The following is a 22,983-nucleotide window of genomic DNA, read 5'->3' as shown; positions in this document are numbered from 1 at the left end:
TTGACATAGTTTGTTTCCCTGTTTGTTTACGGGAAGCAATAGGATGTAGGTTTTGACTGCGCATTATCACGTCTCGGACGTTCTTGGACATGTTGAATATGGATCACCTGACTCAGTCCACCTTCAAACATTATCTTCACCTGAAGTTAGGGGTGTATAGGTAGCCTAGTGGTTTCAGCATTTCTTTGTCAAGAGCCGGGTTCGACTCCCATGTGTGATGCCCATAATTCCTTCGAATATTGTTTGATTTCTGGTGTTCCGTGCCCTGATATTGCTGGATTATTGAAGAGTGGTGTAATACCATACTCACTCACTGACAAAACCAAAGTATTTGCTGGATGCCTTGCTGTGGTATTGTCTAATCAGCAGACATCCCTATTCATGTCAAAGCTAATGATGTAAATCCTTCCTCTTGTTCATTATTAAATTGTTGACAGCTGAGTGAAAGTTGACAGCTGTGGTTGCCAGTGTATTGATTTATTACCTGTGAGTGTTGGGAGGGCAGCATAACAGTGACAGAATGCCAGGATGGAATTACTCTTTTCTCCAGATGTGTTGGATTTTGTGCTAATTTAACATGATGAAGCGTATTATTAAACATGATGAAGTGTATTATTTAACATGATGAACTGTATTGAGCACACCTGGCATTGCCTTCCCCTTCCAGCTGCTGACAGGCTGGACACTGTACTTTCTAACCTCAGTTTTGTGGTTTAATTTCAGTCATTGTCATGTGTTCTTCTCCTTCCAGTCATAGAATAATTAATGTGTAAGAGCTGCAAATAATGTGTTTGCTTGAATTTGATCTGTGCTACAGCAGTTGTTTTTCTCAGCTGCATGCTGAGTCTTGTGGTCTTTTAAAAAAGAAGTATAGTAATGTTTGCCGGACTAAGGATAGTAAGAATTGGTACGATGATGAGTGTATGAAATTAAAAAGACAAAAGTTTAATAAACTTGATCTATTCAGAATCTCAGGAAGTAAGGAACTTTTGAAGGAATATGTTGTAATTAAGAATAAATATAGAGAAATGTGTAGACAGAAGAGATTGAAGCATGATGAACATTGTATAAATGATCTGGTTAATAATAGTAAAAGTGGTAAATCCTTCTGGAGACGCATCAACAATATTATTTCTTCACCTTCTGTGACAGGGAACCCAGGCATTACCAATATACAGTGGACCGAATATTTCCAGCATGTGTTTAATTTAACTGATATGCTTGTGGATGAGGACATTCTAGATGAGGCAGAAACTTTTATGAACAATCATGATAATAATGAGTGCAATTACTGTAATGATGATGTTATGAATAATCTCCTTAATGCTGATATAACTGAAGAAGAAGTATCATCAGCTATACATAACTTGAAACTGGGTAAATCGGCTGGACCGGATGGAATTCTACCGGAAATGGTGAAATGTTGTAGTACTTCAATCATATCATACTTAACTATAGTTTTTAATAGGATTATGCAAAGTGGTGTATTCCCTTACGAGTGGGCAAAGGGTATAGTAGTTCCCCTGCATAAGAAAGATAATATAAATGATGTCAATAATTATAGAGGAATAACGCTGATGGATGTATTTGGAAAGTTGATGACAACAGTATTAAATAATAGACTCAAGACCTTTGCCGACGTTTATGATACAATCCCTGAATCTCAGGCAGGATTCCGAAGCGGATACAGTACAATTGATAATATATTTACATTACAATGTTTAGCACAAAAATATCTCTCTAAACGTCGGGGTAGATTTTATTGTTTGTTTGTTGATTTCCGTAAAGCATTCGATTCGATTAACCGAAATCTCCTGTGGTATTCATTAATGAAAAATGGAATACATGGTCGTTTATTGGTGGTTTTGAAGGATCTATACTCTAAGATTCAGTGTGCTGTCAGGACATCAAATAACTCTCTTTTAGATTATTTCGAATCACTGAGTGGTGTAAGACAGGGCTGCGTGTTGAGTCCTTTTCTGTTCACGATGTTTATCCATGAATTACAGTCAATGATAGAAAGTAGTGATATGCGAGGGATTTTTATTGGAGAGGATTTTATGGACATATTACTTTTACTATATGCAGATGATTTATGTATTTTTGATGACACAGTAATAGGTCTGCAAAGAAAAATTGATATTTTATCCAATTTTTGTAAAAAGTGGGGACTTGAAATTAACATGTCTAAAACCGAAATTTTGGTTTTCAGAAGAGGTGGTACTTTAAGGTATGATGAACGATGGTTTTTGAATGATAAACGTATAAATGTTAGTACTTACTATAGTTATCTGGGTGTTCTGTTTTCAAATAGATTGTCTTGGACTAAATGCATTGATACTCTCAAGATAAAAGCCAATAAGGCTTTGTTTGCCATTAAACAATTGCAATTTCACTTTGTAAATATGCCAGTTAATATTTTATTTAAATTGTTTGATATTAAGATAAAGCCCATTCTTCTTTATGGTGCTGAGATCTGGGGCTGCAAAGGTAGTCAAATTGTCGAAACTTTTCATACTAAGTTTTGTAAATTTGTTTTAGGAGTTGGTAAATATGTATCAAGTACGGCAATATTAGCTGAAAGTGGAAGAAATGGTTTGCATGTGGATTATCATATGAAGTGTGTTAAATACTGGTGTAAACTGATTAGAATGAATGATGAAAGATATCCCCGACAGTGTTATTTGTTAATGAAGAAGCTGGATGAATGTGGTAGAATTACTTGGGCAACTCATGTTAAATATTTACTCGACATATATGGATTTGGTAATGTGTGGTACGAACAGAATATTGGTGATGTTAAGTGTTTCTTGCAGCTGTTTAGACAACGTTTGTTGGATTGCAACAAACAGAGTATACAGATGAAAATTTATGAGTCTCGTAAATTAAGGTATTATTCACACGTCAAGATATTATTGGATATGGAATATTATGTTACAGCTTTCAGAAATAGAGACCATAGACGTATGATGTGCCTGTTGCGATTAAGTGAATTGCCTATACGGAGTAATCTGGGCAGAAGAGAGGATATTGATTCTTCACAAAGCTTTTGTCGGCTATGTAACAATGGTTGTATTGAGGACGAAGTCCATTTTGTGTTTGTCTGCCCGTTTTACGCAACATTAAGACAAAAGTTTATCCCTGTAAGATTCTATAGCAATCCATGTATTAAGACTTTTAGTAATCTCTTAAATAGCAAAAATGACTGTATACTCAGAAATGTAGCTAAGTATGTGAAGGAAGCCCTATTATTACGTACCAAGTCGTAATATTCTACCCTTAAGATTGTTTGCAATGTAAATTGTCTCAATTGTATATTACTATATATAACTGAAATGTACATGGGCCTATGGCCTCCCATACATGAATAAACACACTGAGCTGCATGCTTATAACCGAAGTTTGAGATTCCATACCTGATGGCATTGAAGGTCATGGTCACTCAGTATGAAGTGAAAAAAAGATTCTGTACACGATAAATTGAGTATTAATGAATGAAATTTGAAACTTTATCATGTTTTTATGTATGATCTTTGTGGTGAGATCTCAATTGTTTCACTTTCAATGATCTATGAAACATGGTTTTCATGAAATCGCATACAATAGAATCTCAGTAATTAACAATACGTGTCATATGCCATATACAGGGTCACCTGGAACGGCATTCACTCATCATGATATGACTTGTAATCAGTTTCATTCAGAAAGTACTGACACTGTGATATGGTCCTGTCATTCTTTTAACTCCACCTCAGTGCAACAAATAATCTTCTCACATGTAAATGGATGAGATGGAAGGTCAAGGTCACTCAGTTTGATTTGAGCTTCAACAAAGTTTGAGTACAAAATGAATTGAGTATTAATCAAATTTAACATCATTTTAATAGTTTACGGGATCTCAAAGGCAGGATCATTATCACATCAACTTTGGGTCAAGGTCAAATAATGAAACATGGTCAAAATTTTGCTTTGAAGGTCATTCACTCATGAAATGGCTTGTAAATAGTGAATTATTGTTAGCATGGTATGGAGACTTCATATTTGCAACAAGAAATGCTCTCACATGATTGGATGATGTGGAAGTTGATGTACTAGAAAGCATCTTTATAATTGGAATTTTGATGAAACTTTATAAGCATGGTCACAAGGGAGTTTATGGCTATGATTGAAGGTCAATGACATGAAACCAGAGTGCATTTATTATGGCTTATCATAGTTTACTGTTTACTTCTCTGGGCATGTGTTTTCCCCAAATGGAAATGTTGTTGTTTAACCTGTAGTGCTTGAAACTTTGTTATTAATGTAGCTAGTAGCATGGGACTCTCTGTTTCAAAGTTGTACTGCATTTATTCATTTGGATTGTTACATTGTGCTTCTTTCTGTCTGATGGTTACATTGTGCTTCTTTCTGCTGGATTGTTACATTGTGCTTCATTCTGTCTGATTGTTACATTGTGCTTCTTTCTGCTGGATTGTTACATTATCCTTCTTTCTGTCTTATTGTTAAATTGTGCTTCTTTCTGCTGGATTGTTACATTGTTCTTGTTTCTGTCTGATTGTTACATTGTGCTTCTTTATGCTGGATTGTTACATTGTGCTTCTTTCAATCTGATTCTTACGTTCATCTTTCTGTCTGATTGTTACACTGTTCTTGTTTGTCTGATTGTTACACTGTTCTTTTTTGTCTGATTGTTACATTGTGCTTCTTTCTGTCTGATTCTTACATTCATCTTTCTGTCTGATTGTTACATTGTTCTTCCTTCTGTCTGATTGTTACATTGTGCTTCTTTCTGCTGGATTGTTACATTTCCATCTTTCTGCCTGATTGTTACATTGTTCTTCCTTCTGTCTGATTGTTACATTGTGCTTCTTTCTGCTGGATTGTTACATTGTGCTTCTTTCTGTCTGATTCTTACGTTCATCTTTCTGTCTGATTCTTCCGTTCATCTTTCTGTCTGATTGTCACACTGTTCTTGTTTGTCTGATTGTTACATTGTTCTTGTTTCTGTCTGATTGTTACATTGTTCTTCTTTCTGTCTGATTCTTATGTTCATCTTTCTGTCTGATTGTTACATTGTTCTTGTTTGTCTGATTGTTACATTGTTCTTGTTTGTCGGATTGTTACATTGTTCTTCTTTCTGTTTGTTACATTCTTCATCTTTCTGTCTGATTGTTACATTTCCATCCTTCTGCCCAATTGTTACATTCTTCATCTTTCTGCCTGATTGTTACATTGTTCTTCTTTCTGTATGTTACATTCTTTATCTTTCTGTCTTTTTGTTTCAGTGTTCTTTCTGTATGATTGTTCATTGTTCTGAGTGTTGCTAAGCTGTTCATCTCTCTGTGTGATTGTTATTAAATTGTTCATCTTTCTGTTTCAGTTTACAGAATGTATATTCAAAGCTTCTAATAAGTGGTGAAAAATATAAATATACGTAAGTATGATGTTGGAATGTTGTTCAGGCTAATCATGTAATCTGACAAAGTGGAAACATTAATTGTGTGAGATTTGACTCTTTCAATATGGAAAAGTAGAAGCTCATTAATGTTTATCTCCACAGCTAATGTACCTTCTGTGTGAAGTGTGAGGGTTGACCAAGAACATAGAAGCAGATAAAATGTTTGTCGTATGTGTCTTTTTAAAAAGAAAAATCCATGTTGACAATATCGTTTGTGACATTTTGTATGCCACCTTCAAAATGCATTTGGAGATTAATGATGGAACTAGTTCTATAGACCCTACCAAGGTGCCCAACAGTTAAGGTATCCTTTAAGGACTACAGTGGTCCCTCGCTACCAATGGGGTCCAAATAATTGGTGGGCATTATAGACGATGAGCCGTTTAACCGAGGCCGAGGCCGGAGAGCGCGCTCGGCCAATCTCACAATCTTCGCCTTGTTTCGCACATTGCAATGATACAAGTTGTTTACCGTTCATAGTGTAAAAATATATATCCATTATGTTTTCGCCGTTTGTTATTATTTTCAAGCCTTAACTGTCACATTCAATGTGAATGTAGTCTACTTACATGAAAATATCGATCGATAATGGTAGTAACAGACGCTATGAGTGAAGAGCCAATCACAATTCATTACACAAGTACAGAGTGTTTCAGTGGCATCGATTGGTCATGTTGCTTGAAATACGGAAAACGAGAGTTTTGACCAGCACTACACTATGCGCATTCATACACATTCATATAAATATAAGATACACATTCAAGCCAGATTAATTGGTTTGATACGGTTACTTGATCCGAATCAAAAGGAATGACCGCCGTGTTGTGACAGCAACTACATGTGAGTTGACAGTGTCGCCTCAAATTGGATTGCCCACTAACTAAGAAAATAAACTTTTATTGCATGCATGCGCTTCTAAGATCAAAGGATGTATAGTGTGAAAAGTTAACTAGTAGAACAATCGTATTTCCGGGACTTGCCGCGGATGTTTTCAAACAGATTATTAGAACTGCATTCAGCAATAAACGGTTGATTATGCAATGAGAAGCGTTATGTGCAAATAGACAACGAACAACAATACAATCATGTCTGTGTAAAACTCTTAGTATTAAAAGTGTACAAAAATGTTGGGAGCCATGCGATACCGCGCGTAGTAACCGAGGTAGCGCTTTATTGAAGAGCACAATAGCGAGGGATCACTGTAGTAGTAATTTGCAATTTTTAAGGCTTTTGCTATATATCATTAGAATGACCAGTGGACTAAAAATGTTAGTTTCTATTGCTGAAGATAAAATCTTGTAGTATGACTTGATGTTATTGGCAGGGTTAGAACTGAACACTGGCACACTAGCCTGGGGCTAGTACAAATTGCTGTGGGCTAACAAATTTCCCAATTTCCCCTTTTTTTAAACATTACAAGGACATTTTATCCTTTTCCTGGGCTAGTAAAGCGTTTGAGTTTAGTTTTAACCCTGTATAGGACATTAATATCCTGTCATACTTGATATCCCATGTATTTAATTGAGGCTGTTCCTATTTGCAGGCCTGCTGAGCTTCAGTTCTACACAAGCATAGCATCTGTGGTGGTTCAGATCCCAGCGTGCTTTGTAATGATGGACCTCCCCGCGGTGCGGCAGTCCCTGGACTACACATTACTATCTACACTTGTTCTCAATGGCATATTCTTCCATTTTCAAAGCATCACAGCATACGTCCTCATGGGATACATTTCACCTGTTACTCACAGGTAAGTACCGGGGCCGGGTTTGCCATGCCTACTGATCACTGGGATGATCCAGGCTGCTTGTTTGTTGTTTAAAGCCGCACTCAGTTACGTTCAAGCTGTCTGACGACAATCTGTAAATAATTGAGTCCAGAGTAGACAATCCAGTAATTGATAACGTTATTTTCATCTACGCAACTGTGATACAATGACATGCTTCAACTAAGCCAACAAGTCTGACCACCCAATCCTGTTAGTCGCCTCTTGTGACAAGCATGGGTTGCTGAAGACCAGTTCCAACCTGGAATGAGTGGGGTGTGATGATCCAAACTGATCTGATCTGTAAGTTATATATACTCACACGGAAAAGAAACGCAAGTGGTTTTAAGCAAATAGGTAACAAACACTGAACCATAACTTGATACGAGGTTTAGCATATAGTGAAGCCTGATGGTGTTATCAATATTTTTGGTTGCATTTTGGAAGCCCCGAGTAAAACGCAACATAAAAAACGAATCGCCAAAACGCACCATTTCAATATATATGTGGGTATCATGCACCCATTTCTCGCGAAATCGAAAATGCACGAACTGTTACGAACTGTAGTGGGTATAAAACTGTGGCCGATTCTTGGACCTACCACTCCTTGGTCAACAATGCCATGCCTAACTCAAATTCGGAGAAACCAGGCTATCGGACGTTTAGAAGCTGGAGAGTCTGTCCAAGATGTTGCCCGTCATTTCAACGTTAACAGTGTTTCCGGTCATATTTTTATCTGCCGGACAGATGAGCCGGCAATTGTCAGTCATTAATAAATTCAATAAAATACAACACAAAACATACTGACTTGTATATCAAAGTTTGCGTTTCTTTCTACGAAAGATCTTCGTAGCTTGTTTGACAGTATTATTGACGTCTTCGTGTAGATTCAACAGCATCAGGTTGTTTATCGGTTGTTGGGAAAGAAGATTGCGACTGGCAGAATGTATCCTGTTTTGCAAACTGAATCCACATTCAGCATCAACGCTCCTAACTGTGATAGCAAGTGCTATCGAGCACAGAGTGGAAAAGTCGGGATAAATATCTGAAAGTTCAGAAATCACTGTCTTGCAACTTTGTTCGAACGAGTCGGCTCCTATGTTGTTGACCGCCATCTTGAAAGGTGTGAAGTCTTGCTGCGCCCAGATGTGATTGATGACTTCATTTTCAGCTGGACCAATTTGTCCAGTAATTTCTGGAGGGATTCCGTTCCGTGAGCTGTCAGTTCCTCTTGCGTTTGGGGAAATCGACTTGGGTTGAGCACTTTGTCCAGACAAGTAACGATATCAAGCGAGTCATCCAGAAATCTTTTTCTCAGAGAGTTACAGAATTCCTCGATGAACCCACAACGGGTTTTCACAAACGCACCGATAGATCGTGGGTCCCCATAAGTGACCTGAATTCCACGAAATTCCCCGTTGTTCAGATTATCCAAGAAATGCTGTTCATTTTCACCTGCAGTGTTTTCAATGCTAGTGGTGGTCACACCAGGTATTGACTGACATTTTGGGTATTGACCCAAAACTGTGTAAGCCCTTAACATTTATGTCATCTGCCTTTTAATCCATTAAACTGTCTTCAGTCAAATTTTGTCAATCTTGCCCTATTAGTATTTCTTGTCTTTACTGTTGAAAATAAATAACATGTATACTGCATACTCGACTTGTGTTTCTTTTGCGTGTGAGTATATGTTTAAACCATTTATTCTGAGATTAACAATGTAATTGGTTTGAGTTTCTGTGTGAAGACAACTTTTGTAATAGCAAATGTTTGGTTTCAGTGTCGCGAATACAGTGAAGAGAGCATTCCTGATCTGGTTATCTGTGATAACGTTCGGTAACCCGGTAACTATCCTCAGTGGTGTAGGGACCATCACTGTTACAGTGGGTGTGCTGTTCTACACTAAAGCCAAAGAGTATGACTCCAACAGACGAGAACACATAGCCCAGTATTCACGGACACCTGAACCAGTGACCAAGGAAGTTTGATGTTAGTAGCTGGCTAGACTCCACGCCTCATTCATTCCACATCAGTCACCAAGGAGACAGTGTTGATGAGGAAACGCTGATGTGTTGTTTCATGCATGGAAAACTGAGGATTTCCACACAGGGATCAAAACATTGTGAAACATTGTTGCTGAATTTAGCTTACTGGCGGCAAGCACCAAGTGTTTGGTTACTTGTTTTAAAGGTTTTACAGCCATTTGATATAGGCCTGATGGAGGGTGCTCTGACACAGCCTCCTGCCTCGATTAGTGGAAGTAACTGATGCCTTAAAACTCATATCAACATGAAAAGACTGTCCAATGATTAAGTTTAGGTTTCAGAAATATATTGAATATGCTTTTTAGTTCAAGTCTAGAATAGATTAACAGCAGGTTTTGTAAGATAATTTGTCAAGATTCAAGATTCAAGACTATTCAACTGTGGTCTTTCTTGTCTGCCATAGTCATTAAACAATTCAAATCCCAAAGAACCCAACAATAGGATTGAAATAATTGTTTTCTGTGCGTTTCTGGTTTGAATATTACAAACAGAAGCTTAAACATACTTGTCCATCTTGGTATGTAATTTGTGGAATGTGTTTTACGAATGATCAGGGTATTTATTGTACCACTCTCTCTCAGAGTTTGTATGATGTGTCTCTTTAAATTATGTCATCAAGAAATATGTTCTGCTGCCATGTCAATAGCAACAAAGACTTTTTTTTACCATTACTATTTTTAGTATAACAGTTGCATTTATTTCCTTGTATTGAATTCTTATTGTAAATAAATGAAGTTTGCAGGGTATCTGCATGGCATACGGTTCATGCAACTTCTTCTGTTGGTCAGTAGCGTGGAGCCTGCATGTCCATAGCAGTTCTCATGCTGGCTTCACAATCTTCATGAACTTTGTGTTACAAAACGCTTAGAAACCTTTGATTTTATGGATAAGTAGTATTTTTTACTGTATTTGTAAATAGGATCATCTCTTAGTAATTGTTACTCTCATATATTGTGTACATGAAGGCAGTTTCATCTTGACATATTCATTTTCCATGGCTGTGGGTGGGTGGTTAAAGGTGAAGGTGGTGACCTTTACAAAGAACATAGCTGTGGGGGCGTGAAGGTGATGACCTTTACAAAGAACATAGCTGTGGGGTGTGTGTGTGTTTGTGTGAAGGTGATGACCTTTACAAAGAACATAGCTGTGGGGTGTGTGTGAAGGTGATGGCCTTTACAAAGGACATAGCTGTGGGGGTGTGTGTGTTTGTGTGAAGGTGATGACCTTTACAAAGAACATAGCTGAAGGGTGTGTGTGTTTGTGTGAAGGTGATGGCCTTTACAAAGAACATAGCTGTGGGGTGTGTGTGTTTGTGTGAAGGTGATGGCCTTTACAAAGAACATAGCTGTGGGGTGTGTGTGTTTATGTGAAGGTGATGGCCTTTACAAAGAACATAGCTGTGGGGTGTGTGTGTTTGTGTGAAGGTGATGACCTTTACAAAGAACATAGCTGTGGGGTGTGTGTGTTTGTGTGAAGGTGATGACTCCCATATGATCACTAGGGTCAAGCTCCTCACAGGAAGGGCCAGTTCCCAGGTAGCTGTACTATCACTGACACCCTTTCCTCCCCTGTCTAGTAATTACCATAGTAAAAATGTAAGGGGGAAGGTGGGTGCTTTTCCGTTAGTATACAATGTCAAATCTGATTAAATCAACATCAATGAGGCTGATGTCAGTGGTTCATTCCATCAGTCTGTCAGTGATTTACTCCATCAATCTGCCAGTGGTTCACTCAATCAGTGTGTCAGTGGTTCATTCCATCAGCTTGTCAGTGGTTCACTCCATCAATCTGTCAGTGGTTCACCGCATCAGTCTGTCAGGGGTTCACTCCATCAGTCTGTCAGGGGTTCACTCCATCAGTCTGTCAGTGGTTCATTCCATCAGTCTGTCAGTGGTTCACTCCATTAGTCTGTCAGTGGTTCACTCTATCAGTCTGTCAGTGGTTCACCGCATCAGTCTGTGAGTGGTTCACTCCATCAGTCTGTCAGTGGTTCACTCCATCAGTCTGTCAGGGGTTCACTCCATCAGTCTGTCAGTGGTTCATTCCATCAGTCTGTCAGTGGTTCACTCCATCAGTCTGTCAGTGGTTCACTCCATCAGTCTGTCAGTGGTTCACTCCGTCAGTCTGTCAGTGGTTCACTCCATCAGTCTGTCAGTGGTTCACTCCATCAGTCTGTCAGTGGTTCACTCCATCAGTCTGTCAGTGGTTCACTCCGTCAGCCTGTCAGTGGTTCACTCCATCAGCCTGTCAGTGATTCACTCCATCAGCCTGTCAGTGGTTCACTCCATCAGTCTGTCAGTGGTTCACTCCATCAGCCTGTCAGTGGTTCACTCCATCAGCCTGTCAGTGGTTCACTCCATCAGTCTGTCAGTGGTTCACTCCATCTGCCTGACGTCTGACGTAGTTCATCCAATGTCTCGTGTGTCGCTGTGCAGCATTGTGTCCTTTAGGTATGCAGTGTTGCATCCCTTGGACACTCCAGAAACCTATGATTGTGGTTTTAAATCCAAGTTCATCCAAATTATGCTTTGAGGTTTGTCAGCACCATACCCGCGCTACTGGGTTTCACCAAAGTAGTAAACGTCTGAGACATGCATCACTTCAGGCTTTTCTCCCACATTTCGCTAACATGCTGTGACTCACCCATAGGTATGCCAGAAATAAATTATTGTTGGTTCAAATTGGTTTGGCGTGCTTATATTACTTGGTTTGTCAGCGCCTTGAGGTTTTCACCAAAGTGCATATGTCTAGACCTGCATCATGTCTGGCTTTCATCCCACATCAAGCTGACTGAAATATTGTTCAGTGCAACACTCATGCAACTCTATGCCTGTGTCTGATATGGACCACTCAGTCAGATGGCTGATCTACCTCAGTTGTGGTCTGTTGAAGTGTATGATGCGTTAAGTATTTTTACTCTCCAGGGACTGACCATTTGTGTTTCTTGTCAGGGCGGAGCGGTTGCGGCCTGGGATTTTATCAGAAAAAAACCCCATTTTGCTTCAGACTGTTTAAAAAGTAATACATTGTCTGCCACACAAAAACATGCATAGTTGCAATGTGTTATCCTTAAAAAAATATTTAGGCTCATAGTTCTTATGTAAAAATTATCAGGTTTTGCAGCTGCAGCTGAAAAAATACCTACTTTTCATACACAGTCCCAGGCCCTTCGCCCAGAATGTGAAATGGTCGGTGTTTCAGATTTGACTTGACAATATGCTAACTGATATGCCCTTATTCAGCTGGCAGGGAATGACAGCGGCAGTGTGATTGTTCATTGCGTTTGTGACAGAATCATTATGTACATATGTAAATCATGGAGTTCAATCAAGCTGCTTTGCTATCTAGAAGTCAGAGATGGGGAGCCTTGTGAATGTGTGCAATAGTGGTAGGAATATGGCTTGTTCAGCTTTCATACACAGAAGTATGTATATGTTTATGTGTGTGTGTGTATAATGGGTAGTCTGTCTGGCACCGCCCAGGGGGGTATGCAGCAGCTTATGTTTGGGACCAGTATTGCTTGCATGGGTTCTTAGACATATCAATTTTGTGCCATATTCATTTTATTTGTAGAAATGCCGAAATATAAAAAATCAATTGAGAATTGTTTGTATTGTGATGGGCACAACAAACATTTCTTCATTGTTGTACATACAGCAAAATGAGTTGGATGTCTTCATATAGTTTCACCATGAAAAGGCTTGTGTTTTCTCAATGACTTATGATTTAGGAAATGTTGATCATGTTAGTAACTAAATCTAAGCTTTGTAAAATTGATGAATTCAACATCAACAGATATTGTAGGATAAAGCTATGATGTACCCCTATGATGATTACTCCCTGTAAAAGTTGGTTCTGATTAGTAAAGTGTAGGTTTCAATCACAGTAACTGCCACATTATGCTACAACCTGTAGTTTTCTCTGTAATTTCAGGGGAGCAAAATGATTGTTATAAATCATTGTATATATGTAACAAATATTCCTTTCACACAATGTGCACCTTATCCGTCTCTATGTGCAACTTATCCTTCTCTATGTGCTGCATTTACGTCTCTATGTGCTGCATTTACGTCTCTATGTGCTGCATTTCCGTCTCTGTGTGCTGCATTTCCTTCACTATGTGCTGCATTTCCTTCACTATGTGCTGCATTTCCATCTCTATAAGCTGCATTTCCTTCACTATGTGCTGCATTTCCGTCTCTATGTGCTGCATTTCCGTCTCTGTGCTGCATTTCCATCTCTATGAGCTGCATTTCCTTCACTATGTGCTGCATTTCCTTCACTATGTGCTGCATTTCCATCTCTATGAGCTGCATTTCCTTCACTATGTGCTGCATTTCCTTCACTATGTGCTGCATTTCCATCTGTGTGTGCTGCATTTCCATCACTATGTGCTGCATTTCCTTCTCTTTGTGCTGCATTTCCTTCTTTAGCATATAGCTTCATGCTTTTAATGTGCATCAATCACACTTAAGTCTATTTATCACTCCAAATTAAAATTAATTTACAAATATCTCTTTTGACAGCCCATCACATGTGCAAATACGATGTCGGCTCATGTACGATGTACATGACAATTAATGCTGCATTGAAATAATAAAGAAGGCTATGGGTTGTAGTCTGTGGAAATGCTTTCTGGTCTGTGGGTGCAGAATGCGAAGCTGTCGTTCAAATATCAGCAAGTGAATATGAATAATGCAATTATGTTTATCTTCCTTTAGATCAATGGTTTTGATCTGTTAGTTGGGAGAGGATTGGGTTACAATGGCAGATGTTATTTCCATCATAAAACAGGCATATTGCTCTTTCCATGTGAGCTATAGAGCAGGTAACATGACAGGCTAATACTTCGTGCACTTTCAGGGTGCAATAAATATGCTGTCTAGTCATGTAACATACTTACTGGAATATGCCCAGTGCCCACTGGGCATATTCCAGTAAGTATTTTACAGGACTAGAGAACTTTTCTGACTGACTGGTGGCAAATTGATGTGGTGATTAAGTGTGATTAATAAGTGTTCATATTTTCTGTTGTCCGGGAAATTGCCTGCAGGACCTGTTGGTGACCTAAAAAACCTGCATTTGCCAAACCTTATAAGAACCAGTAACGATCCTGTCCAGTTAGCCAGGCAGATGTGCAGTTGTTCCTGCTAGAATGGAAGTGAACCACCGGTGACAAAGCTAAAAGTTCCAGGCTTTCCATTCTACAAATAGTTCTGTTTTATAAATATTTACAGTTTACTTGAATAAACAGCAACCAATCCTAGGGATTGGGTCAGTATTTTTGTCAAGCAATTAATTTTCTTGTGAAAAATTTGTATGAAGGATCTGATTAAAGCACAAATGTTATTCATCCACTTATGATGAGTGGCATTAAACCATTTTAAATCTCATATTGATAAATTCTAAATCAGATTGATAAATTTCAGAGCTAAGTTCAGATGACCTGTTATTACCCAGGGTTGTGAGTCCAGGTCACAATACCACAGGTCATATAGGTGCAAAGAACAGTTTAACAATAGTAACATAAGTTCTTACTGAACAAAAATAGTTTGTGTTTGTTTTTTGTAGAATTTATTTCGCACAAAATAACAAATTATTTAGAAGATAAGATTAATTTTCATAATTTTTAAGCTACCAAGTCCATAGATTGTATGAAACAAGCATCCTTCTTGACTGTTGATATGTTGGAATGGCCTGCACCTGTTTCTGTCTGCGATAATGTTGAAGGATGGCTTGAACCAGTGCAGTAGATGTTGCCCTGGCAACCCAGGGTGGTGGCAAGGACAGCTGACTGTGGAGGAAGTGGCTGAAGCTAACATGATTCTTGTACAAAATTCTTCAGCATGTACAATGAAATCTTGTCAATCCAAACACTTTAGTATGGAAAGCACATCTTGCCTGACCCTACCCGGGTACCCAACTCCATTACCTGACCTACCCGGTACCCACTGTAGGTCTAAAGAGATGGATACAAAATGTCCAATTGGGAATTCCTTGACCAGAGCCTTGGCAAATAGTATTTAGATACGCTATAAAATGATCTGGTCATGCATACACTGAAGTTGACTGAAGCTTTGTCTTTATTCATCATATGAAAGTCAGAAGATATATGTTGATAGTCAGAAAGAAATACAAACATGAGTTACTTGTAGTGTAACCATGGAGTTCTCGATATTTTTTGTCATTAAACAATAAATCACGTGACTAACCATGGATCCGGGTAGTTCTATGGGTACCCGGGTCCTACTCAGTACCCACCTGACCCAAGGACCCGAGTTACCTGTCCTCGCCCTATGAGGCAGGTATTGAAGTGTCAGCTGATAAGTGAGAAAAAGCAAGGCTCCGACTGAGGCAGTATGGAGCCTCAAAGGGCACCATTGTAACACAGCCCTGGACTGAAGTATATGGCATTGGCTGCTGTGACATTCTTGGTAAGTCATGAACAGACCTAATGGTTTGCAAGGGTCATTTCTGATGTTTGTTGATTATAAGATTGTATTGTAGTTGTACTACACAGGATAACAGATTATTGTTTATGTGTATATACATGTATATACATACATATATGTGTGTATATTGTGGGATGTCATGTCAAATTATGAAAGTTATGTACAAAAAAATAGAGTATTAAACATTTTATTTATTTTCTGTTGGTGTTATGGTTCACTTCATGCAGATGTAGGTCAAATATATGACGGAGGATCTCATAAATCATCAGTATGAATCTGATCATTAAACATTGGTGGAGTTTCTCTCGACAGTCTGGCCTTATGTTGCAAGGCAGCCTGGGATTCAGGTCAATGTGTTCTGGTTGGTTGAATGACACTATAGTTGATAAAACAATCATTATAGGATACTGGGATTGAGCAAGACATTGAGTAACAGTTTCAATAACTCTAGCTGGAAAACTGTCCTTTGAAAGCCCTCATAGCACACCTGAATCATATTGAAAGACATTGTAGAATACCTCAATCATATTGGATGTTGGCATGCAATAAAAGCCTTGTACTTGATATTCAAATATTTTCTGCATAATTAGTAACTGAATTTAATTTTGTTGAATTTATGACTCTAACCTCATTCATGTTATGTGAAGACAAAGCATATATGAGTTAAAGCATATATGGTTCAATAGATTCTGAGACAGGAGAAAAACTTGTTTTGGAAGATTGTCTCAACTTGAATCTTGTAGTTATTAACCGTTTCAGCTTTCTGTGCCTTGTGGTTCTTGGAAATGAAATGTTTGAATTCACCTTCTGACATTTTCAAAGGAGAGGATGTTTTTGCAGGTAACATTGTGTTTTAAGAAAATGGTCAGATGAAGGTCAAAATCTTCATTTGACCCTCCTGTTGAGATGGTCGTATCAATGACTGGTTCCTAACCAGAAGTTTTTGTGGGGGAAGTAACACACGGTCAAGGTAACTCGATATACTGCCTGGCGCCACCTGCTTATAGATGAAAAGAGTATGGCCGCCTGTAGTGCGCACACACCACCATATAAGTGCAATAATCTTGGACATGCTTGTTGTACGAGGCGACTAATGGGATCGTGTGGTCAGGCTCGCTGACTTGGTTGATGCATGTCATCGTATCCCAATTTCGTGTAATGATCCTCATGATGTCAATCACTGGGTTGTCTGGTTCAGACTTGATTATTTACAGACTGCCGTCACATAGCTGGGATATGGCTCATATTGAGTCAGTATACTGTGTCTGGGTGGGGTATTCATGTTAAACTGCGGGTTGGTATCTTGGTGGGCTAGCACTATAAATTGGCATCAGTCTGTTAAACGAAGCGAAGTTAAACCCAATTTCACCTCACCTCACCACAGCTGAAGCATCTGTGAGTCATGATCACAAGTCAGATAAGAAAATACACAGATGCACAAGAAAAATATTTATTCTGTCCTTTGTAAGCTGCACCAGTATATATTTAGATTGACACAGTCCAGTTGGTTATATACAGTATATACAATATAATACACTTCTCCTATACCAAGTGGGCATGTCACCATTTGTTGAGCACACTGCACCGCTCGAGGAAGTCAACTATTGCCAACTACTTGCAGAAAATACCTAGCATTTCTATGAAACTTAAGCATGTTGCCCGGTATCCTGCATGCAAGCTGCCATTTCATTGAAATACCAAAATGTGACCATTCAATTTAACTAAATATAAGAATAACTTACATTAAATACCCTGTTCAATGGACAAGTGTACATGTTATTTGCATTATCAGCTGACAAGGGAATATCCAATCCACACTGCCCTGTAAATGTATGCGTTCACATTTCCATCTCATCCTACTTGGTACCCAGCAGGCAAAGTTACTTTGGGAGCCCAAGCAATGGCTGTTTTGGCTTTGCCCAGCCAAGGGGTAAGTGACACACTGGTAAAAAAATGCTGGCCTGCTGTATGAGGACAGTTTGGGCCTGCTTGGACTTGATTCACTTGTATATCCTTTATAAAAAGGTGTATAATGGTGGAACTTTGCCTGGACCATCCTATCAACAGTTAAGTTTGGTTTCCATGACAACCATATGCAAAGGACCTACTTTTTTCTTGGCTCTCCAATTGTATTGGCTAGTGTGTGGTAGGGTCAAAGATGTTGCACCTACTTCAATATTCATTGCCCATGACAGCATTTTTACATTTGAACTATTGAAACCATCTGTTATGCTACAAAGGTTGAATCAAGGCTACAAATTGACCACACATACTATACCAAATTTCAATACTTTTTAAAAAAAAAAAATGGCCGATTTTTAGTTATTAATGGGTTTGTAAACATGGTTGCAGTCAATCAAAGGTGCGACCTGGATCAAATATCAAAATATGTGCCAAAAATGTATTATTTGATTTCAAAAACCACCAGCTTGCTGCACATGAGTGAGTGAGTGAGTATGGTTTTACGCCGCTTTTAGCAATATTCCAGCAATATCACGGCGGGGGACACCAGAAATGGGCTTCACACATTGTACCCATGTCGGGAATCGAACCCGGGTCTTTGGCGTGACGAGCAAACGCTTTAACCACTAGGCTACCCGACCGCCCCTTGCTGCACATGAAATGTCATAACGATACATGCAGAAGACACCACATGTTTTAGTGACCTTTAGTTCCCTTGTGCATGCAGTAGATAGGCATCATGTGTTAAATCCACAGATCAATTCTGACTTATGATTTAAGCAACATAACTAGTTTTGGGGACAAGTAGTCCTTCTAGAGTTCCACTCATTTGTTCACACTCTGGTGCAGTGGTGACTTAGCATAACACCACAGCCACAGGATAATTTGCATATCACCTGATCAGACTTCTCTTGTTTGTAAACAAATGCGCTTATTCAGAAATCAGAACAGAATAACCTCATTCAAGTATTTCAGGGAGTTTTACATTATGTCTTGCATAATTTTATAGATATGCTACCACAATATATGTGCATGACAATATATGTTAACACATCAAAGTGACCCAACATGCACTTCATAGGCTTGGTGCTCTCTGGGCTCAAGTTTGTACACGAAGCAACAACTCTCCAAACATGGCCGACACCAACAAGCCTTGTACAGTACATTCTTAGCATGTGTTTCACACAGCTGAAACAGAAAACCACAAACAGGCAACAAAACACATGCACATGATGTTCCTAGGAGTGGAATAAGCCTACTGACACATCTACTTGAACAAGTTCAAGAACATTTTATACATGTATTTTGTTCTGTTAAGGCAATTATTCAGTATGGACATATTGCAACTGTTCCTTCTGCACTAGAGAGGTGACAACTAGAAGCCAGTAGGCTTCCCACTCATGTTGCTCAGCCTTAGTGTTATATGAACCCTTACTATCAAGGTTGATAAAGGAAATCTTTCAACTAGTCATCAATAATGCTTTATTTTTTTTCAACACTTATATAATTATATTGATATAAAGAATACTGAGAGTGTAAGGTCTTCTGGTGTATACTCTCAGCTGTTCCTTTTGATGTAAACTTTAATTCATAAAATGCCTCTTTCCAAACAACCTACATATCCTTAACATACATATACTCAACACCAAAAGACATGTGAACCATAGAAACATATAGAAAAGTATGTACCAAAGTATCAAGAAGACATAACAGTATGTTCGTTTGTGCATCGAACCAATCTAATATCTCAACATCCATGGTATTCGTGTTTCTTTTGGCAGTGAGTATATATATATATATAGTGTTCTATATTTGATCAATAACAAGAAAGGCAACAGTTGCATTACGTGTCTTGTCACAAAAGGATGGAATTATTTTCCTCTTTTCACACACAAATATGTAGAAGGGTAAAAAATACTTTCCTATTATACCTAGAAAATATGTTCTTTAGCTACAGTTTAACATGGAATTGTTCTTGATTGGCATCACAACAAAGCTTTATTCCGGCTCACAAATGCAGTTTTGGCATCTATACCTGTTGTGTAAAACCTTCAATATAGATTCAACAAAATAGAGCCTCCAGGCCCTGCAGCTCACCTGACTTATTAAGTAACAGTTTTATTACACTTCAACCTTATTTTGGTGCAAGCATCTTTAGTGCGTCTTCAGTTTGGTGGCACCAACTCAAATGGTTGAATCAATGTCAAAATTCATGAAATTGCGAAAAATTGAACATATTTGTCAGGCCCCACTACCAACTACATCGATGTCAAATTTCAACATATTTTTTTAAAAAGATGGCCAATTAATAGCCATTTATGGTTTTCTAAACATGGCTGCAATGAAAGTCAAAGGTCGTAACTGGACAAAAAATAAAACTATGCCCAAAAATGTATTATATGTTCTAAAAAAACACATACTCGCGTCATTTCAAATTTCACAATGATAGATGCAGAAATGGCTGTGTCGTGGCCCAAACCGACATTGCCAATATACCTGACAGGGCAGCCATTTGTGAAATCGGAATTCTGTGTGCACTTTTAAGAGACCCCATAGATGGGATCCTTCATGCACTGTTTCATCTCGTAGTTGTAGAGGATGAAAATCATAACATAGCAGAAGGACAACTGGCTAGATGACCAACTTTCAGTCAGGTGAGCTAAAAACCAAACCAAACAGAGTGTGTGAGCCAACAGAAAAAACCCGACACTGACAATATATAACACAAGGCAAAGCATTTAGAAAGAGCAACTTACAGACAGAAAGATATGGATAAAATTCTACTACTACACCCACATTTACAGTGTGGAAACTACATGTGTCAGCAAATACATGAATAACTGTTGTATGGCTTGCAGCAGCATTGATAGACAACTGTTGTGTTACCAGAGTCAAACAATACGTTTCTGCATTTAGATGCTGTGAGTGTATTAGTTAGAACATGACTAAGATTTTCCTATTAGGTATCAGGTAGATTATCATAAAATAGACGACTACCATCAACATGGTTTAAAATTTTGTTATTTTTCCTGCCAAGACAATTTCATGCATGAGCCAAAAGTGGTCAGAAGCAATGCAGTTCTTCTCATGGAGCCTACCATTGTCAGCTTTCACGTCCATGACCAAATCTAGAGTACAAAAACTTAATCTGTCCAAGCACATATCAGCTACTTCATACAAGTAATACCTATGAAGTACTTATACTCACTCAAGTAAAACATGCACTCTGTTGGGCAAGATAGGAATATGTAAGAATATCGGTTTATTCAGACAGGCTGTTAACATGCTAAGGATGTCTTTGGATGAAATTTGACACCAGTAGCCAGTTCTACCCAACAAATACTGTGACCCTATCAGAATGGGCTTACAGTGGTCCTGTTGACAGCTTACAGAAAAGGACTTCTAAGGACAATCAACAAAATTAGAACATAAGCATATGTATCACTGTTGACAAAGTTGAATACAAATAAAGAAAAACTTGGTGCAATAAAACATAAGTGCATGAATACTCAAAAACAGAATACATTGTCATAGTGAAGATCTTCAACTGTGGAAGATTGATTTATGAAGTAAACCACATGTATTTACAATAACCATGGTAACTGAAAAATAATATCATTCAATAATATCAGTGTAGGATACCCTTGCCATATTTCATGGTCCAAATTTCACAACTTAGATTGTCCTGTGGCAAGATGCATGTGTGCAACCATCTGTGTCTTTACAGCAACAGATGGGATAACTCGGTGTGAAAAGGGGTTTTGTCAAATTAAAGAAAACTGTCATCATATTTCTCTGAGTGCCAGAGAACTAAGAATGTCATCTCTACTACTGGATCAGCTGGATAATGAGACTCGAGACAAAGCTGTCACACAGTGGCCATGTGGCTTCTGATCCCACCTTCCCTGACACTATTTGAAGCCATAACAGGCTGAACCTGTGTGTAATGTAATAACAATCCCACAACAAAGTCAACAAACACACACAAGGTAGTCTCAGTAACTTCAGTTTCCCTGATTATTTCTCCAGTTAAATATATCTATATCTTCAAAACTCTACACAGCATTATAAATATAGGAAAAAATTGAGCACACAATTATTGCATTAGGTTGTTCTCAATAACAATCATGTGGTGTTCTGAGGCGTACGTCAACACATCACATCTGCAGTGGCAGGACCACAATGACAACACAAGACCTTGTCTGCCTCAGAGCCGGTGGCAGCAGCTGAACAAGGATGACAGGGAGCAGACACAAGAGATTCAACCAGTGAATCTTGTGAGCTGTAAAAACCAGGGCAAAATAGGGATAAATAGAGTGTCCCTAACACCCTTGCAAATACATGGAGTTTGGAAGGCAAGGGGGCTGGCAGTTTGTTTAGTTTTGTTTTTGTCATTGTTATTTGCCCAAGGAACCGCCCTGCAGCTCGTAGGGTCTCTGCAAACCCAAGTCAGGGTGAAGGTTATCCTCCAATCAGGTTACCCCCTTCATGAGGGTGAGAGTTACCCAACCCACTGCCACTCCCACCCCCAGTGAGGCTGAGAGTTCCCCCACCTACCGCCACTCCCACCCCCAGTCAGGGTGAGAGTTACTCCACCCACCCCCAGTCAGGGTGAGAGTTACCCCACCTACCGCCACTCCCACCCCCAGTCAGGGTGAGAGGCCCCCCACCCACCGCCACTCCCACCCCCAGTCAGGGTGAGAGTTACTCCACCCACCCCCAGTCAGGGTGAGAGTTACCCCACACACCGCCACTCCCACCCCCAGTCAGGGTGAGAGTTCCCCCACCCACTGCCACTCCCACCCCCAGTGAGGCTGAGAGGCCCCCCACCCACCGCCATTCCCACCCCCAGTGAGGCTGAGAGGCCCCCCACCCACTGCCACTCCCACCCCCAGTGAGGCTGAGAGTTCCCCCACCAACTGCCTTTCCCACCCCCAGTGAGGCTGAGAGTTCCCCCACCCACTGCAACTCCCACCCCCAGTGAGGCTGACTTTCCCCACCAACTGCCTCTCCCACCCCCAGTGAGGCTGAGAGTTCCCCCACCCACTGCCTCTCCCACCCCCAGTGAGGCTGAGAGGTCCCCCACCCACTGCCTCTCCCACCCCCAGTGAGGCTGAGAGTTCCCCCACCCACTGCCACTGCCACCCCCAGTGATGCTGAGAGGTGCCCCACCCACTGCCTCTCCCACCCCCAGTGAGGCTGAGAGTTCCCCCACCCACTGCCTCTCCCACCCCTAGTCAGGCTGAGAGTTCCCCCATCCACAGCCACTCCCAACCCCAGTGAGGCTGAGAGTTCCCCCATCCA

At 39.6% G+C, this 22,983-nt stretch overlaps 3 protein-coding genes across 3 annotated transcripts in view; 2 read left to right on the top strand and 1 right to left on the bottom strand.

Annotated features, from left to right (window-relative positions):
• LOC139470755 (solute carrier family 35 member E2A-like) overlaps positions 1-15,916 on the top strand; it is a 31,039-nt gene extending 15,123 nt beyond the window's left edge. Inside the window, exons 5-7 of the mRNA XM_071253039.1 lie at positions 5,381-5,434; positions 7,002-7,205; positions 9,001-15,916. Coding sequence (XP_071109140.1) covers positions 5,381-5,434; positions 7,002-7,205; positions 9,001-9,208 — 466 coding nt within the window. The 3' untranslated portion in view covers positions 9,209-15,916. The remainder of the gene's footprint in view (positions 1-5,380; positions 5,435-7,001; positions 7,206-9,000) is intronic.
• On the top strand, positions 1,945-3,269 carry LOC139470960 (uncharacterized). The gene has a single exon (XM_071253283.1). The coding sequence runs from the start codon at positions 1,989-1,991 to the stop codon at positions 3,267-3,269; it is 1,281 nt and encodes a 426-aa protein (XP_071109384.1). The 5' UTR covers positions 1,945-1,988.
• Positions 13,288-13,701, bottom strand: LOC139471064 (uncharacterized). Its single transcript, XM_071253367.1, has one exon. The coding sequence runs from the start codon at positions 13,699-13,701 to the stop codon at positions 13,288-13,290; it is 414 nt and encodes a 137-aa protein (XP_071109468.1).
• Positions 15,917-22,983: the final 7,067 nt, after the last annotated feature.

Source organism: Haliotis cracherodii, unplaced genomic scaffold (assembly GCF_022045235.1).
Source record: "Haliotis cracherodii isolate W230 unplaced genomic scaffold, xgHalCrac1.p SCAF_21, whole genome shotgun sequence".
Lineage (NCBI taxonomy): Eukaryota > Metazoa > Mollusca > Gastropoda > Lepetellida > Haliotidae > Haliotis > Haliotis cracherodii.
Note: the sequence above shows the minus strand (reverse complement) of the source record. Positions and strands in the feature narration are given on the sequence as shown.